The sequence below is a fragment of the Tupaia chinensis genome, unplaced genomic scaffold (assembly GCF_000334495.1).
Source record: "Tupaia chinensis unplaced genomic scaffold, TupChi_1.0 Scaffold000139_1, whole genome shotgun sequence".
Lineage (NCBI taxonomy): Eukaryota > Metazoa > Chordata > Mammalia > Scandentia > Tupaiidae > Tupaia > Tupaia belangeri.
In genome coordinates this window covers 1,601,237-1,621,707 of record NW_006159609.1, presented here as the reverse complement: position 1 = coordinate 1,621,707, position 20,471 = coordinate 1,601,237, and the positions used below count along the sequence as shown (strand labels likewise).

Here is a 20,471-nt window from a genome sequence, read left to right as displayed (position 1 = left end):
GGGGGGATGGCCATGCCATAATCCCTTTGCCTCTATTCTCTTGGGATTTTGAGCTTACATGCAAATATGTTTAGTGTTTCCAACAGGTCAGATCTGGATCGTCCACGTGGGATCTGTCCACCTTAATTACTGCCATTGGCTGACCTGGAGTTGTACGAATTTTGGATTCACATATTTTGAAGCTTTGGTTTTAGATGAATAAACATTTAAGTTTGTTATATCCCCTTGATAAATTGACTCCTTTAGTATTATGAAATGACTGACATTATCTCTTATATTACATGTCTATGTTTTAAAAAAATCACTGATAAGAGGAATGAGATCATAACTATGGTTGATTTAGTTAAACAAATATCTTTGTAAAAGAAAGTGAATTATCAAGAAAAAGCCAGCATTTTGTTAGAACAAGGGAAGAAAGTGGAGGTAGAATGAGCGATATTGTATAGTCATCTGACAGTTATTTATTGCATATGCTAAAGTTTCTGACTTTAAAATGTATTTTATGTTACTTTACATGAAAGGTCAATTTATACACACATGCACATGCACATGCATACACATGTGTGTGTATATATTATACATATATATGTATAATATGTATGTATTTCCTGCTCTCAAAATTGAAGTTAAAGGGACCAGCAGTTAGCGTAATGCTATGTCGCTGAACTCCCATGTAGTCAACTGCGGTTCGAGTCCTGGACCTTGTGGTTTAAACTCATGCTGGGCGTGTGTGTGTGCGTGCCCAAGATCCCGAGAAGGGAATGGAGGAGAAGGGATTGCGGTGTGGCCATTCCCCTGGTGGGGGCGAGTTCTCACTTTCTATCTCTCTCTCTTTCATGCAAGCACACATACCCTGTAGCAAAAACCTCTCCAAAAAAAAAAAAAGTTAAATAGCCTCTCAATTTTTATATTAGCTATTATTCCCATTTAAAGGTTAAGAAAACTCAGTTCTGGGAGAAGAAATGACTCAACTCTATTTCGTTTTGGAACAATTGAAGTCTAACTCGAAATCATAGTATTTGTGGTTTATTTATTGTTATCTTTGTTTTAACTCTAGTTATAAGGAAGTAGCATTGTTGGAGAAAACATGCTTTTCTGTTAAGTTTTATTATGTTAAAAGTAAAAAGCAGAAAATAATGTAGTACATTATCACATCATGTCACATTGAATAGAACATGTCAGAACATATATTTACAAAAGCATACTCTTCTGTAGAGCCATATGACTGCTCTCATATGTGTTTAGAAACAAACCATCTGCTTATCATTTAAATTCCTGGATAACTCACCAACCCACTTCTCTAAACAGGAGTAACATTCTTCATAACCTTAAAACCACTGCTTAGGTCCGTTTGTCTCCGTATGTAATGCATATTCCCTGTGTAGTGAATGAAAACAGGTTGGACATTTATGATGTTTTAAAAGAGCAAGTTGATTTCATGAACATAAACTACTGAAGAATGGTAGTTTCACCATTTAAATTGGTATAATGCAGTGTGACACTTAAATGTTCACACTTTAGTAAACCACATACTCTAAAAAAATCAATAAATAAGCACTTACTTGACATTATCTAAACAAATACTTATTCATTAGCTCTTATAATTTGCATACATTCAACCTTTATTGAGTATTTTTTAGGTATTGATGATGAATGAATTTCAACCTATAATCTAGTAGGAATTTTAGATGGATACTATACAGCATGTTGAGAGAGGTTTCAGATGAGACTCTTAGGTTTTTCCTTGTGACTATTGGCGGATGGAAATAGGTAGAATACTCATCTGCAAGTAAAGGTAAGATTGGTAATGTTCGTGTGCCAACTTGCCAGTTTTTAGATATAGTACTGCTTTCTTTATTCAATTAAGTGTATACTAGAACATTGGTTCTTTCTTGGCCATGTTATGTACAATTGTGTATGGAATGTAGATTTTCATAGACATTTACTTCTCTTGGATCATCAGTCCGCCTATCTGTGTGATGTGCTGACTTTGCTTATCTGTCTGTATTATGCATCCCTAGCATTTATCGAGATGTTGGAAAAGTCATATATTTCTTCTATGCAAAAATGTGTCACGACTTTTCCGACAACCCAGTATTACTGTCTTTAGTGTTTCTGCACATTTTTAAACTCTTTCTACAGTTTATATGAATTTAAGATGAAACCTACATCCAAAGCATATAAATCTGTGTCTAAAGAATGTAAATATCCTTCGTAAAAACAACTTCAATTAGGGTAGTATCCAGGCTTTTCCTAGTGATTAGCAGGAATTAAATTACTAAGTAGTTGAAAAGTACTTTTGTGTGGGATGACAGAGAGGAACAGGTATGTACTGAACAAAACAACACAAACAACCCAGCTTTATTTATATTTAATGAGCATCGCTGTTTTTGAGATCGGAGTTAGACCTATTTACAAGTATGTAGGGAAGGGGCCCTGAAGAAAGTCACTATGTCTGTCTGTCTGTCTGTCTGTCTGTCTGTCTGTCTTTCTTTCTTTCTTTCTTTCTTTCTTTCTTTCTTTCTTTCTTTCTTTCTTTCTTTCTTTTGAAGTCTCTGTGTTTTTTCTCTATGGTCTGATTAATGTACAATATATACCCCTTTTACAAGTCTCTAAAGAATTTATGACTCCTGGGACCAGCAGTTAGCATAATGGCTATGTTGCTGGACTCCCATGTAGTCAACTGCGGTTCCAGTCCCGGTCCCGGTGGCTTAAAACTCACGCTGGGCGCATGTGTTTGTGCGTCCACCCAAGATCCTGAGAGGAGAATGGAGGAGAAGGGATTGCGGCGTGGCTATCCCCCTGGGGGGTGATTTCTCGCTTTTTGTCTCTCTCTCTCTGTCTCTCTCTGTCTGTCTGGCGAGCGCGTGCGCACTATGGCAAAAAAAACTCTCCATAAAAAAAAAAGAATAATAAAAAAGAATTTATGACTCCTTGCTAATAAAGAAGAAGATAGGGATATTGAGCACACAGACAGGATAAGGCCAAGATGGAGTCATTGTGGCTAAGTTTTCATAGCCAAAATCTGGCTTCATTGAAACTTAAAGCAACTGTAGCTAAGGGCAACAGTTTCTATTCAGTAATTGCTTAACCAGAAGTACAGGATGCTATGATCCTCTGACCCACAAAGAATAGGGAATAAATCATTCAGACTACCATTCTGCCATTTTCTTAAGCTCATTTCCTTATCAGAAAGCCAACCCATTGCTCATACTGCTAGATGAAAACTTCTCACTGCCAGGTCCTCTTCAGCAACCCATTTGGGCCCCCTTCCACTACATTGGAAGCTTTTGCTTCTTCCCTAAGAAACTCTGCTTTCCTTTCCTTGGTGTCCGCATCTCTAATTCTTCATGAGTGTAGGAGAAGAACTAGCATGGGTGTTGGGTCTGATCACCCAGTAATCCCACCTCTGTTTTAAGTTTACAGTTAAATGAATTTTGGCAAATGTTTATAGTCTTGTAACTACAGCATATTGAAGATATAAATATTTCTCTCTTCCTAAGACAGTCCTCTTTCTCCCTTTTCAATCAGTTTTCTCCGTCTGTGTTCCAGATCCCAAGCAATCATTGATCTGCTGTCTGTTACTAAAATTTTGGGTTTTCTACAATTCATGTAAATGGACATATGTTTTCATTTTTCTTGGGGAGATACCTAGGGATAGAATTGCTCAGTTGTATGCTAAGTGTATGTTTAAATTTATAAGAGATTGCCAAATGGTTTTTGAAAATGATCATGTCATTTTATATTCTCAGCAGCAATGTAGAGAGTTTGAGTAGCTCCATATTCTCACTATGACTTGGTATTATTGTTCTTTTTACTTTTAACCATTCTAGTGCATGTATAGTGGTATTTCATTTCCCTGAAGACTAATAATATTGGATATATCTTGGCTTTTTGCCCTTTCATAATTTTTGTTTATGTTCTACATCCTAGCATTTATTATTGGGATTAGTATTTTTGCTATTTTTTTGCTGTTTTTGTAACCTTCTACCTCTTCCTACAGTTTATATGAATCTAAATATCTAAAGCATATAAATCCTGGGTCTAAAGAACGTAAATGTCCTTCCTAAAAAATTACATATATATGTACACAAATACATATATATGTACACATATATATACTTTTTTGAAGTGTCTATTAAACTCTTTTGCTCATTTAAATTTTTTGAATCATAAGTTACATGAGTTATTTATATATTCTGAGTGCAAATGCTTTTCAACTAGCTGTGTATTTATTTACAGATATTTTCTCTGAGTCCGGCTTGCTTTTTCATCTTCTTAACTGAGTCAGACAGCACAAGTTTTCTGATTTTGATTAGGCACATTTAATAATGTATTTTCTGATGTCATGTAACAAACCACTCACAAATTTAGTGGCTAAAAATAACAATAGCATTTATTGATGTTTTGCACTAATCCAGTGTATATAAATGGCTTACCCAAGATAGCCTATTACTACTACACTTGTCATCACTGGTGTACCTTTGAAAGCTTAGGGCTGGAATCATCCGAAAACTTACCCAAATAACTGGCACTTGAGCTTGATACTGAGCTGTTTTGGGACCCCTGTAGTGCCTCTCTATTTTTATATAGTTTCTCTGGCATAGTAGCTTCAAGTTGGTCAAACTTCTTACTTGGTGGCTCAGGGCTCCAAAGTTATGTATAAGGTGAAAGAAAATGTGAATGTGAGGCAGAAGTAATTTTGCCTGTTGTGACTTACCCTCAGTCAGCATCATTTTTCTCCTTGAGTTATGGTTATGAAGATATTTTCTTTCCATAGAAAATAAATTTTTCTCTATAGAAAAATGTGTCACGACTTTTCCAAAGACCCAATAGTTTCAGAGGTGCCAGATTCAATGTTAGGAAACATAAATGAAGGGAACATAAAATGTCAGTATCACATTTTAAGAACTACATGTTGGGACCAGTGGTTGGTGTAATGGCTGTGTTGCTGGATTCCCATGTAGCTGACAGCGATTCGAGTCCCAGATCCAGTGGTTTAGACTCACGCCAGGTGTGTGTGTGTGCATGCCCAAGATCCAGAGAGGGGAATGGAGGAGAAGTGATTGAGGCGTGGCCATCCCCCCCGGGGGGTGATTTCTTGCTTTCTGTCTCTCTGTCTCTCTGGCGAGTGCACAAGCCCTATAGCAAAAACCTCTTTAAAAAAAAAAAAGAACCAACCACATGTGGGACAGCAGATATATATGTTGGTGGGATCATTTTTGGACAGTTCAGTTTACTATGATGAAACTTTTTCTTTAATGTTCTGTTCTCTTTTTATCCCTCCTAATGTAACGTATCTCGCTTAAATCAAGATGATAAGGTTTTCTCCAGTGTGTTCTTCCAGAAGTTTTATGATTTCAGCGCCAATGATAAATCAGTGATCCGTTTTGAGTTAGCTTTTGTGTATGGAATGAGATATTGTTGAGGCTCATATATATTCAGTTGGAAAGTCAGTTGTTTGAGTTCCACTGGCTAAAAAGACTCTCCTTTCCCCACTGAATTGCCATGGTACCTTTGTAGAAATTCAACCAGTTGTACAACATTTGGAGTGTTTCTAGATTCTAGCCTTAGGCTAATACTATCCTGCTTGGTACTGAAGCTTTATAGTAAGTCTTTAAATCACATAGGATACATCTGTCAACATTTTTTTTTTTACATAATTTTAACTATTTTGTGTCCCTTGCATTTCTATATAAAATTTATAGTCAGGTTTTAGTTTCTATAAGAATTTCTGCTAGATTTTGATTAAGATTGCTTTATCTCTCTGGTCAGTATGAGAAGATGTATAATACTGAATCTTCCTATTTATGAACATGGCATGTTTCTCCATTTTCTTCATGTCAGACTTCTTTTTCGCTTTTAGTGTTTGGGCCTGGTACTTCTTTTGTGAATTGATCCCTAAATATTTGTTAATAGTATATTTGACTTGTAATACAAGTGGAAATGTATTTTGAAATTTCATTTTAAATCATTCTTTTCTAAGGTAGAGGAAACAGTTGAGTATTGTATTTTATAGCCTTGGTAAGCTACTAAAACTAGATAATTTTAAAATAAACTTCCTAATCTTTTTTTCAATTTTTATATTTTTGTCATATGGTGTGTGCACTCACCAGAAAGGGACAGAGACAGAGAGAGAGAAACATAGGGAAAATGAGAAGTTACACCCTGGGGGATGGCTATGCTGCAGTCCCTTCTCTTCCATTTTCCTCTCAGAATTCTTTGGGAACGCATGCACACATTGTCTGTTTGTTTTTCAAGCTGCCAGGTCTGGGACTCAAACCATGGAATTGACCATGTGGGATCATCCACTTTAACTGCCATGCCATTGGCTGGCCCTCTTAGGGTTTTCACACTATTATGTCCTATGTAAATTTGGAAAGTTCCATTGATTCCTTTCCAAGGTGTATTTTTTAAAATATCTTTTTCATGTTTTGTTTTACTGGCTAGGGCATCCAGAAGAATATAAAATCAAAATTGTGAGAGTAAATGTCCTGAACATAGTCCTCAGTTTAAGTAGTAAGTCATTCATCTTTTTCTTTCTTTCTTTTAAAAAGAGAGATTTTTGCTATGGGGTGCATACATTCGCTGGAGAAGGCAGAAAAGACAGACAGAAAGTGAGAAATCACCCCTCAGGGGATGGGCCTGCTGCAGTCCCTTCTCCTCCATTCTCCTCTTGGGATTTTGAGCACGCATACACACATGTCTCGTGTGAGTTTTAAGTCACTGGGTCGACGCGAATCGCGGTCGACTACATAGGAGTCCAGCGACATAGCCATTACACTAACTTCTGGTCCCTTGGATTGTTTTTAATAAATTTTTCAGTTTTGCTGTTGTAATTGCTAAGAGTGCCTTTAGTTCTCTAGAGAAGTTTTTTTCATTCTTCATCTTTTTTTTTTTTACTATAATATTATATTCTTATTTCATAGTTGCAGTGAGTGGTTTTGTTTTGATTTTGTTGTTGTTGTTAAAGTTTTTGCCATAAGTCATCTGCACTTGTCAGATAGAGGGAGAGAAAAAGAGAGAGAGTGGGAGGAAGATATAGAGGCAAAGTGAGAAATCACCCCCGGGGTGGGGGATGGCCACACTGTAGTCCCTTCTCCTCTGCTCTCCTCTTGGGATTTTGGACACATGTGTACACCCACCCAACATAATTTTCAAGCTGCCAGGTCCAGGGCTCAAACTGTGGTTGGCTATGTGGGAATCCACCACCTTAACCACTGTGCCATCTACTGGCCCTGCAGTGAGTGTCTTTTAAATACATGTATTTTTTTTTAAAATGCTTTTGATTTTTCTTTTTATTTACTCCAAATTTACTTATTTATTTATTTATTTTTGTTTTTTCATGCTAGAGGCATTCCTTGAATGTTTGGTGATTATTCCGTGGGTACTTATTAATTTTGAGACTGGTTCATGCCATGTTGCCCAGGGGAGCTGAGTGACTGTGATTACAGGTGCACACCACCGTGCTCAGCCCTAAAGTTGGACCGGTAATTGAATCCCGACCTTGCATGTGGTCCCAGCCTACGGAACAGTCTCTTAGCAGCATGTACCACCATAGCAGCATTGGCTTGTATTTTTATCTAAAAATAAGCTACTTACTGTTCTTCTTTAAAAGCTTGTTTCTTTAAAAGCTTGTTTCTTTTTTTAGCTTATCAGAATACTGTGTGTTTTGATTCAGAAGTAGATTTTCTATTTCACTGTATGACTACCAAAGATTTAAATCTTGTACGTTTTTTCCTCTGGCTGATTTTCTTCTTAGAGAGGGATCTCTTATTGCCTACACTGGGATGGAGGAAGGATTGAGGTTTTAACCTGGTTCCAGTGTTTTTAGGGTTAAGGGAAAGACAGAGTAGGTAGTGAGTTGGGATTTGTGGCATCCTACCATTTACTGTGTATACTTTGCCTTACTCTCCTCATTGGTTATTAATATGGTGCCTCAGTCCTGCTCCAATTTGTGCCTCAGTTTTGCTGACTCAGGTTTAACCCCCTGCAGGGAATCTTCTACTGAGTGAGGTGGTCAGCTTTTTGTGCAGGCAAAAAGAGGGGTGTGACTGCTTTTCATTCCCCTTTCCATTCCAGGCTAACAGTTGGCAGTTTCACCTGTATCCCTGACCTTTGGTATGTTTCTCTTAATGTTTCTAATCCCTAGTGTTCTGCTAAACAAGTTAACATGCTTCTTGCATGACCTCCCCACTCTCAGGTAAATTTAGTTATAGTTACTTTTGTACTAAGTCAGTTATTTCTTGTCCATGCTCCAAAATTTTGTTATGCTTTCAACACCCTTTTTGTTTCCTTTTAAAATATGTGGCTCATATTTATTAAATTATGTTTGTCATTTTGCAATATTTCTGGAAGGAGTGGAGATAAGTATATATGTTCCATGTAAGATATTTAACCTATGGCTTTTCTTTTTCATCTTAAAACATATTATTCTCCTAGGATTTTTCCCTGTTATTTATGTTCTGTTATTACACTTCAGCCTTCCCTGCTATATCCTTTTATTTTACCTGTCTTTAAATATTATTATTTCCTATCCTACATTTTTTCTCTTCCTTTTCACCCTTTTTAATTGTTCTTATCAATTTTTGTGGTTACAATCAACTCTTTATACACTAATGACACTCAAATAATACTGATGCTTCTTACTCATACTCTGAGGTCATGTTCTATAACAGTACCTGTAGGATATTTTTTCATATACATCTCTCACATACATCAGTTTCCTAACCTCTCTCTCATGCTCCATGCAGCAAGCCCTTTTTGTTTGATTTATATTAAGTTTTAAATAGAAAGTTAGCTGATGTTTTACTTCATGTACTGTCTCTTGATATTTGTATTTAGCAGAACATTCTTTGAATTATATTTTTGATTGTTGAATTTACAATGCATTTGTCTTATGCCCTATTAAAAAATCATAGCACATATTGAACAGATGAATCCTCTCTTATTTCAACTATACTCTCCTGACATCTTTTTCCTTTAGCCACACTGGCCATTTTACTTATCATCAAACATGCCTGACATGATCCTATATACAGACCTTTGTACTTTTTTTTCCTTCTGACTAGAACCACTTTTCTTCCAATTTTACATGGTATGGTTTGAATCTATTTCCCCAAAATGTATGCACGGAGATTTGGTTCCCCTTTTGATGGTATTGAAGAGGGTAAAAACTTAATCTGACTGTGGCATGGAAAGGTGGAGCCTTTGGGAGGTGGTTTAGGATTAAGGTCATCAGGGTGGGGTTGCTGTGTTATTTTATTTATTATTATTATTATTATTATTTTTGCTATAGGGTGTGTGCGCTTGCCAGAAAGACAGGGAGAGACAGAGAGACAGAAAGCAAGAAATCACCCCCCAGTGGGGATGGCCAGGCTGCAATCGCTTCTCCTCCATTCTCCTCTCAGGATCTTGGGAACTCACGCACAAACGCCTGGCATGAGTTTTAAGTCACCGGGTCCGGGACTCGAACCATGGTTGACTACATGGGAGTCCAGCGACATGGCCATTACACCAATTGCTGGTCCCAGATGCTTGCTTCATTTTGTTATGTGGTGCCTTCATGTTACCCTTGCCAGATGTGGAGCCTGGACCTTGAACTGCCAAAGCTCTGCCCTTTATAAACCTCTGTTCTTATAAATTACCCAGTTTCAGGTATTCAATATGCAATAGGAAATGGACTAAAATAATTGATATATAGTCTTATTTTTAAAAAATGTTTTTATTTCTTCCATGAGAGACAGAGATAGAGATAGGTACCCCAAACTGGGTCTTCGGCCTGCTGTATACACCCCCAGCCCCCACCAGTGGGAACCCCAAACATACATACGTGTACATGGTGTCTTCAGGGTGTTCCTGGGAAGCAAACCCTGGACCTTCTCCTATGAATCCAATTGTGTTCCTGCTGTGCCATTGTCTGGCCCCAGTACTTACTGAAATCTGTTAGAATGTTTTTTGGCAGCTAGTAGACATTGAATTAATGTCAGCAATTATTACTGTCATTATCTTTGTATATCTGTGTGTATTGTTCGTGTTCTCAATGCATGTAGTTTACTGCCTGACTTGTCATTTAAGAGAAACTATCTTTGATTTTCTCTATTTAAAATATCCCTTTTGCCTTGTTACTCTTCACATACTTACCATGTTTTACTTTAATTAATTGTTGTTGCATGAATGCACATATGTGACCTATTCATGTACTTGTTTACTGTCATCGGACCCTAGATGTAAACCCCTCAGTAATAAGGACTCTGGGCCCAGCCACAGTGGCTTCAGCAGTAGGGGTACTGGAGGCCACCTGGAAGGGCTCTGGGTTCGTATCTGGGATCTACCTGAATATGCTGGTGTGCCTACAGCTGCACCTGTGATCCTGGCTGAGTTCAGGCGCAGGGGAGGATTGAGGCATGAAGACCCTGTTGAGGGTGCCTTCCCCTACCCCCCATAGGAAGGAAATACATAAATAAACTTAAAGAGTAAGAACTTTGTCCTAATCACTCTAATTTCTTCAGTTTGCTCTTTACAATTTAGGAATTGTTGTTGAATAAATTCTGGAATGGTAAATCATCTAGTCTCTTTCTGTAGATACTGTTATACACTGTATCAATTTGTTTTTCATGAAATATTCTTTGTATGCAATACTATGCTATATTTTACTAGGACCTACATTTCTTGGAAGTTGTAAAATAGATTAGTACTGGAAATAGTAGTAAATCCTTTTTTTATTGTGGTAAAATATACATAATGTAAAGCTTACCATTTTAGCCATTTTTTAGTGTATAGTTGAGTGGTATTAAGTACATTGACATTGTTTGCAGACACTACCACTATCCATGTCTGGAACTTTTCCTAAACTAAAGCTCATTACACATTATATTGATAGTAACTGTCCTTTTCTTCTTCATTGTTAACCACTGTTCTACTTTCTGTAGAACAGAAAGTTATTAATTTTCAATCAATTTGCTACTCTAGATACCTCACAGACCTGAAATTATTCCTATTTGTTCTTTGGTTTCATTCATGTAGCATAATGTCTTCAGGGTTCATCCCTATTGTAGCATGTATAAGAATTTCATTCCTTTTGAAGTCTGAATAAAATTCTTTTGAGTCATTGGAAAAGTCATGATGCATTTTTGCATAGAGAAGTATGTCATGACTTCTCCGACAACAGTATTATATGTATATACTACATTTTGTTTCTCCATTCACATGCTGATAGATATTTAGGTTGCTCTCATCTTTTGGCTGTTGTAAATAATGCTGCTGTGAATATGGTTGGGCAAATATCTTTTTGAGACCCTGCTTTCAATTCATATATATATATATATATATAATCTCCTTTATTTCTACAATGGCTCTGCCATTTTACATTCCCACCTTGAATTCACAAGGGTTCCAGGTTCTCCACATCCTTGCCCAATTTGTTATTTTCTAGTACGTGATAGAAGGTAGAATGCACATCAAGCTTTCCCAGCGTTTTTTTGTTGAAAAGGTTGTTCTTGGGCTGGCTGGCGGTGTGGTGTTTAAGCCAGCTGGCCATTGGAGTCCTGGAGCCCATGGCTCAAAAAACATGTGGGACATGAGTATGTGTATGTACAAAATCCTGATAGGAGGCAGAGGTGGAGGAGAAGGGATTGGGGTGTGACAATTCCCCACAGGGGGAGGGGTGCTTTCTCACTTTCTCTCTTTCCAGTGAGTGCATACATCCTCTGACAAAATTTTTTGAAAAGATGGCATTTTCCTTACTGAGAGATCTTAAGTATCCTCCTCAAAATAATTTGATTGCCTATGCAAGGATTTATTTTTGAGTTCTTTATTATATTGGCTTATATGTCTATCTTTATGACAGTACCAAGTTTTTTTTGACTACTGCAAGTTTAGTTAAGTGTTGAATCAGAAACTGTGAGTCCTGTAACTTTGTTCTTCCTGCCCCCAAGATTTTTTTGGTCTCTTTTTGGTCCACATGGATTTTATGATGGGTTATTCTATTTCTTTCAAAAGATTATTGGTATTTTGATAGAAATGGCATTAAATCTATAGATTCCTTTGGATAGTGTTGGCATCCTAATAATCTTCCAGACTATTAGCACAGATGCCTTTCCATTTATTTGCGCTGTCTTTAATTTCTCTCAGAAATATTATAAGTTTTTAATTCTTTTTAATGTTGTTGTAAGTGGAATTGTTTTCTTACCTTTCTTTTCTGATTATTAATTGCCAGTATGTACAGAAAGCACTGTTTAAGGGGGTATTACCTTAAGAGGACTTAAAAAGTTCGTGGAAAAATGAAATGAAAGTACAAATTTATTGGGCAGAATTTTGAAATCATGCATTTGAAGAGTTCTGTTAAAATTCTTGATAACATGAAAGAATTGTGAAAATGACATTTCTTGAATATAATTTAGAGCTTCCAGCTCTTACTGTGATTTATTGCTGCTTCTCTGGAAGTTGGTGGATATATAGTAGTATTTAATACTTTTTATACTTTGGGGGTGGGATATACAGTTGAGTGCAGATTATAGATAATATGTTTTTCTTTCTTTCTTTTTTTTTTTTAACAGGCCACAGAAACACTATTTAGAATGGGTGTAGCAAGAGGAACCATCACAACATTAAGAAATGGAGAAGTAAGATGAAATTTTGATATAATAATTAGTTAATTCATAATTTACACTTTTAAAAATGTAAAATGTGAATTTTATGATGGTGTGACAAGTAGAGAAATAACTGGTATATGCAATATTGAAAGCACCTGACATATAAGTCTATTTTAGTTCACAGTCATTTTGGAATAGATCTTAGGGTGAATATAAATATTTGAGTCTTCATCTTTGATTGCTGAAAGAAAATATTTTAATAATAATAATACTATTTTTACAAATACATATTTTCAATGAAAGTAATCTCTTATCTCCCCCTCCCCTTTTGTATTTTATGTTCAGAGAACTGGTATTTATTAGATAAAATAATATGAAATTTTGATGTTTACCATAGGCAGAGAGAGAAGAGAGACAATTTTGTGTGCTCCTTTTTGTTATTGAGGCTCAGTTATCGTGCAGATTCTTCAGTTTTGACTTTTTAAAATGATGCTGTTAGTTCTTAAATTTTTTTTCCATTACCTAAAATAAATTTTCATTTTATAATTTTTACTTGCCTGATTATCACTGTGTCTGCTTTTCTTTAATTATTCCTTCACTTCAGACATATTTAGGTTGAGGTTGAATTTAGGATCACATTGGTATATTCTTTTCTCTATTCTACTAGGAAATACTTAAAGATAAAATATAACACCTCCCATTCTGGAATTAAGTTCTATGCTATTTAATACAATATTTATATTTAATACAATATTTATAATTTAATAACCTAAATATTTAATAATAAGAGTGAATGAATTGTCTAAGGAATTAAGTGAAGTTATGTTATTATATAACTATAAATTTAATTGGTTGATACATTTGCACACTAGGCAAAAATATGCCATCATTTGAAAAGTCTGTATTTAAATATGTAATCGTATATTGGCAAAGCATTTTGGTATAATTTGTAGCATATATTTTGTCTATGAAGATAGATTTAATTTGTCTAGTTCAATTTTCAAAAAACTCAAATATATGGTGCCATTTTGAGAAAACTTTCCCAGTAATAGGGTCAGACTTAGTTATTTACCTAGAAGGTCTGAAAATGAATTTCAGATTTTAGTCGTTACTGTATATTTTCTCATGAGGGAAAATGAACTTTTGAACTTTATCTTCTGTTATAGGAAGGTTAGAGAAATGTATACAACACAGTTTGTAAATGATTCTCCAAGCATATCAACACATATTGGACATGTACTTATTTTACTTAGTGAGGAAGAAATAGTTAAAGTGGCTGGTCTTTGTTCCATTACTGCCCCAACTACTGGGTGTCCTTCTATATGACTAACCTCTTTGGTAGGTAATAATGGTAGGCAAAATGTTTAAGCACTCTCTGACCTTCAGTTCCACAATGATGTTCTAATTACCACTGTTATCCTTTCATGTGTGTGGAATAATACATGGTTTAAAACGCGTAGAAAAAATACTGACCCTTCATATACCTGTTACCTCGTTGAACGTTTGAACCATGGTGCTGGGCTTTATAAAAGTCTGCATATGCAGTAGCTGAATCTTTGTATCTTGACTGAATTACATAAGCTGGAAAGCAGAGTAATTTTTAATGTGTTTGTCTATTGGAGGGTCTAACTTTTAAAGTAATTGCTGTCAATAGTTATAGAATGTGTATGGCTCAAAAGTGATACTTTTATATTTCCTCAGGAAAGATATAATTCTTTTTTCTGCTTTCCAGGTGTTCACATATAGGATGAAACAAGTACCTTGTTAGAACATAAATTTATTCTCTTAAATTTATGTATTTAAAAAATATCTACTGTTCTTTTATATAAGGTGACAAGAGACTAAAACAAATTGGTGTTTATTCACCAGAACAAGCACTTATTCTTAATTCAAAGTTTTGAAAGAGAATATGTTTGAGCAACTCTTTACCATGTAGAAAGGAGGGACTTCAAACCTTATATCTTTACTAAATCCCTTACTTCTCTTTATTAGCTGACACCATGTGGGTATATCCAGGTCTTATAATAATGACAGGAATCACTGAGGAGAGTATGCAGTGAACAAATTAAGTGACTTTCTATAGCTAGTGAATTGATTAACCTATTGTGGTACTATTAATTTTTTATAAGTTTCAAATTTTCAAAATACCAGGCATATCTTTTCATTATTGAAAAGTTGCAAGTTTTTCTATATGTATTTTTAGCATTACAGATGGAATTTTGGAGGGATTCATGAATGGAAGACTGTTTTCTGCTTGTTCATTTAGCAAGTGTTAAGTACTTTTATATTCCTGATTTTTTCCCCTCTGATAGAGAGTGCATGTGTGTGACAGACACCATTGTCAGGGACCTATCATGCTATAATCCCCATTTTCTTAGGATCCGGGGTGCCTGCGTGCACCTGCCAGGTTTTCACATTGACTTGGGGATCCAAAGCTGTGATTGGCCGTGGCCTTCTAGCTTTGCAGGGCCCTTGTGTTCCTGTCATGAAACAGCTGCTGACTAGGCTGCTTTAAGTGCCCATATTTCATCAGTGATCAAAACTGACCAGTATTCCTGCCATTGGGAGCTTCTATGCTAGGCCATGAATAACTTACGTTCTAATTATAAAAGAATATTAAAACATATATTACAGTTAGGAAGTAATTACAATTATAAAGCAAAAGAAGGTACAGTTGGCTCTTTGTATCTGTGGGCTCTGTCTCTGGGATTCAAGCAACTGCAGGTAGAAAATATTTGGGGGAAAAATTGTGTCTTTTCTGAATATGTGCAGACTTTTTGCTGTTATTCCCTAAACAATGGAGTGTAACAACTATTTCTATCTCATTTACACTGTATTAGGTATTATGTGTAACTTAGAGATGATTTGAAATGTACGGGAGGGGCCAGCTGGTGGCTTAGTGGTCAAACCTGACTCAGTGAAGCAGGCCTACATGGGCAGATGGCCAGTTCCCATCTAGAGGTCTTCCTGTGAATACTAGAGCACGTGTGCCCTGGACTGGAGAGCGGGTAAGGGGTGGTGTTGGTAGAGACTGGAGGTAGATCGTGGCATCAGGACCATGTCAGGGGTGCTGTATCTCTCTCTGATTCATGGAATGAATAAATAAACTTTAAAAATAAAATAAAATGTTTGGGAAAATGTGTGTAGGTTATATACAACTACTGTGACATTTTATGTAAGGAACTTGATCATCTTTGCATTTTGGCATTGGAGGGTGCCCTGAAACTAATCTCCTACAGATCCAGAGGCTGACTCACTCTCTCTCTCTCTCTCTCTCTTTAAAAGCACAGTCATTTCAGTAACAAAGGAAGAAACAGATAATTAGGGTAGGCTAAAGTTAACTCAGAAGATTTTTTAAAAGAGGTATATTTTAACCCGAACCTTCAGGAAACTGATGGACATTAATGAAGAAGAGATCTAAAGGCCAATATGAAAAGGAGTGTAGGTGAGAGTTTAGGAGAGGTACTGGGGACTGGTAAACTCTTCTTGTTGCAGAATGAAAAAGGAAAGGGAAGGGGAGGGAGGAAAGGAAGGAGAACCGTCACTTATTGAGTGCCTAATGTATACTCTAGGGATGTTACAATTGTTTAGCTAATTTAGCTAATAAAAGGCCTTTTCTGTTTTAGGTAATTTTATTGCTATTTTTTCCCAAAGGAGATATTCAAGGTTCAAGAAAGGGTAGAGTTTCTTTATAACATTTCTTTGAGAATTTGCTATATATAAGAATGCTTATGATAATGATTTAAGCTTGTACAGAGTCTAGAATTAGTACTCACTCTGTCTCCTTCTCAACAGGAGTAGCCAGCTCCCTGTTGGAGAGAATCGTCTTTATGTCAATAGACCTGGGTTCTCTCTTTGCTTCACTTTGTGATCGTGGGCGATTACTTCATTTCCCACAACTCAGAGTCACTTAGAAAATGAACTGATCAGATGATTTTTAAGGTTTAGTATTTTCTCCTTTCATGTAGCTTTGAATACTTTTTCTATTTTGGCCATTAATGTTGTGCTTGTGACAAGGCATGAGAATTGCCTGTGGAGCTCTGTGAAACTACCAGTGCCTAAGCTGCATTTCCAAAGACTGTGTGAGGGTTAGCTTGGGATTCCACTGTCTCCATTTTTTAACATGTCCACTGATCTTAATGCTTAGTCATTGCTGTAAAACAGTTTTGGAGAAGGGTTTTTCATTATTCTTTTTCCTTGAACTTGAGGAAGGCACAATTTGAGTAAGAGAAAACAAAGAAATAGCAAAAGAGATTTAAAATGTATTTAAAATGTTTTATTATTTAAAGTAGAGTAGGGTGCCATGTTTGCTGTTTTGGTAAGATGGATATGGTGTTAGACCCATAACTTTTATTTTGTGTTACTGCATGATATTAGGTATTATGCATGATTCACTAGCATGGATGCCCCCCCCCCCGACTTTTTTTGGGGGGGCATGTTTGAAATAATTAATACAGAATATTTAATTTTAGATTTAATATTTAATTGGTTCAGTGAATGTAGGAGCTCTTCATAATGGACTTCTATTTCTTGAGGTTTAGCACCTGCCTGGTACATAATGAGGATCTTTATATGAGTCAGTTGAACAAGTAATAGATACATTAAGAAGAACTTTCATTGCAAATATTTTGACTTAATCAACTTTCAGTTTAAGATAAATATTGAGACCAGCAGGTGGTGTAATGGTTACTCCTACATGGTTGACTATGGTTCGAGTCCTGGACCCAGTGGCTTCAAACTCAGGCCGGGCACATGTGCGTGCATACCTAAAATTCCAAGAGGAGAATGGAAGAGAAGGGATTGTGGCATGGCCATCTCCCTGGGGATGATTTCTCACTGCTTCTTTCTCTGTCTCTCCAGTGAATGCACACACCCTATAATAGAAATCTCTCTTTAAAAAAAGAGATAAATATCTTTATAGATTTATGTGTATAAATATTAATATTATTGCTTTTATTTTAATCATAAAGTTTATAATATGGTGATAATTATTTTCTATTAAAATTCATGAATTATGTATAATAGCTGTACATATTTATAGGATACAATGTGATTTTTCAATACATGATTACAATGTATATTGGTCAAGTCAGGGAAATAAATATATCCACTGTCTCAAACAGTTGCCATTAGTATGTGTTGTGAACATTCAGAATCTTCTCTCCAGCTATTTTGAAGTATACACTGTATTGTTAGTAGTTACTCTGCTGTACCTTAGTACTCTTGAAATCAGTTCATTTATCTACTTCCCATTTTGTATCTGTTAATCAAATTCTCCCTATCCTCCCCCATTCATTTCATTTCCAGATTCTAATATCTCCCATTCCACTATCTAGTTCTGTACAGTCAAATTTCTTACTTTCCTGTAGTGACTGGAATATGTGGCATTTCTCTTTCAAGGCCTGGCTTATTTCACTTAGCTTCATTTCCTCCAAGCTCACCCATGTTGGAACAAGTGACAGGATTTCATTCCTTGATTATTTTTGATAACAGTATTTTTCATGAATTAGAAGAAATTTGAAATTTACATATTTAGTACTTCATCCTATTCACAAAGCTACTTGATTATTCAGATATTCAGATACATTTCCAACATTGTCAAACTTGTTAAAATTCTTATATTTAATTTTAATATTATACTTAAAAAACTAAGTGTTTTAATTCTTGTTTGAATGTGAATTCCTTATACAAAGAAATGTAGAAGTAAACTTTCACACATTTGTATTTTCTAAACTGCAACTACTTTTTTAAACAACATTTTTATAACTTTTATAAAACTATTTCTCTTCTGGTACTTCAGGAAAAATGTAAATCTCTGATATGCACAGTGCTAGTATTTCAAATAGTGCATCTTTGAGACCTGGTGCCTAGCAGAATTCCAGATTAGCTTGCTGTCTAATAAAGCAGTGGTCTGGCCACAGTGGTGCAAACAGTAGGTGACCATTGAGCAGCAGCTGGGGCTGCCTGGGAGGCTTGGGTTCGGTTCCTATCTCATCCTCAAAAAAGCTGTGTGGCCCATCCTCAACAGGCTGAGTAAGGCAGTGTGTGCCTGTTCGCCTAGCTCACTGGGAGGCTGGGATCAGGAGGATCAGGATGTAGTGAGACCCTGTTTAAAACATATTTCCCTATCTCTAATTAAATAAAGAAATCTAGGGGCTAGTAGGTAGCCTGGTGATTAAGGTGCTGGACTCCCACATGGCTGATGAGTTTTGAGTCCCAGACCCAGTAGCTTGAGAACAGCACTGGGTGCATGTGGGTGGTTGCCCCAAATCCCAGGGTGAAAATGGAGGAGAAGGGATTGCATTGTGGTCATCTCACCTGGGAGATGATTTTTCACTTTCCCTCTCATTATCTTTCTCTGGTGAATATGTGTGTCCTATGGCAAAAACCTTTTAAAAAAATCTAATCCAACAAATATTATCAAGAGCATCTTAAAGGCAATCATGGGGACCAGAAGATGGTGTAATGGTTATGTTACTGGACTCCTACGTAGTCGACCATGGTTTGAGTCCTGGACCCAGTGGCTTCAAACTCACTCAGCATGCGTGCATGGTTGTCCCAAACCACGAGAGTAGAATGGAGGAAAAGGGATTGTGGCATGTCCATTCCCCCTGGGGGTTGATTTCTTTCTTTTCCTGAATAATTATTTAGTCCTAGGTATGATACTAGATGCTGGGTTTTAACTGTTAATAAAACTATTAGGTTGTTGGGAGAGTCATGACATACTTTTCTATGTTTTCTATGTAAAAAAATGCATTATGACTTTCCCAATGAACCAATAATATGATTTCTGCTTCCAGGAAGCTTTATTATCTAGTGATTAAGTCCCTAAACTCCAACTTAGGAATCGCCACTCAGTGTCTTCTATAAATAGAGATAAAAGCACCCACCTCATCTGTCCCTGTGTGAGAAATAGATTATACAATGTACAGAAGATATGGTAATTTGCATAATGTCTGACACAAAGTAGGCTATTTGAATCTACTCTATCCTAAATTATAACTATTTTTATTTAATGAAAATATATTGAAGTGTTCTCTGTATATGTTTGTGTATATGGAGATTTTGTGGGTATTTACAAAGTATGTGATGGAGAGTTGATAAGGAAAGACAGACATCTTACTTGGGCAAAAGTCCAACCAAGGGAGACACTGACCTCCCAGAAGGGCAGTGGATTTTTGTCATAAAAAAATAGATTGTTAGTTAGACTTGAAATTTGTGTTGGATTAAACAGGAAAACAATATTTAAGGTATGTTACTCATATTAATTGCCATTGAAATGTACTTTGGATAACTTGATCAGCTTCCTCCCATATTATGACCATTCTAAGAAGGTTTATGGATAAATTTTAAATGTGTGTTTGTTTATTCCTTAAGGAGTGATTTCCATATTGGACTTTTTGATAAGCTATTCAATAATCTATCAGACTTTAGTGTAGAGAGGGCAGTGGTAACACAACACTTTGTGATGCCAGATTCACATGAGAAGGTCCTGGGTTCGTTTCTGGAGACCTCTCTGTACGTGCTGGCATGCACTGTGTGTCCATGGACCGCCTAGCAGAGGCTGTGGGTGGATTGTGGCATGAAAATCCTAGATGGGACCAGCAGTTAGCGTAATGGCTATGTCGCTGGACTCCCAAGTAGTCGACTGTGGTTCGAGCCCCGGACCCCGTGGCTTAAACTCATGACAGGCGCGTGTGCGTGCGTGCGTGCCCAAGATCCCGAGAGGAGAATGGAGGAGAAAGGATTGTGGCGTGGCCATCCCCTCTGGGGGATGATTTCTCGCTTTCTATCTCTCTGTCTCTCTCTCTGTCTGGCGAGCGCATGTGCCCTATAGCAAAAACCTCTTAAAAAAAAAAAAAAGAAAATTCTACCACA

General features: G+C 36.4%; 1 protein-coding gene across 4 annotated transcripts in view; it reads left to right on the top strand.

The window, feature by feature from the left end:
• Positions 1 to 20,471, top strand: part of TMEM135 (transmembrane protein 135) — a 308,283-nt gene that overhangs the window by 146,624 nt on the left and 141,188 nt on the right. For all 4 annotated transcript variants that reach the window (XM_014586438.2, XM_014586439.2, XM_014586440.2 and 1 more), the window contains one exon: positions 12,558 to 12,623. In XM_014586438.2, the coding sequence (XP_014441924.1) occupies positions 12,558 to 12,623 (66 nt within the window). The remainder of the gene's footprint in view (positions 1 to 12,557; positions 12,624 to 20,471) is intronic.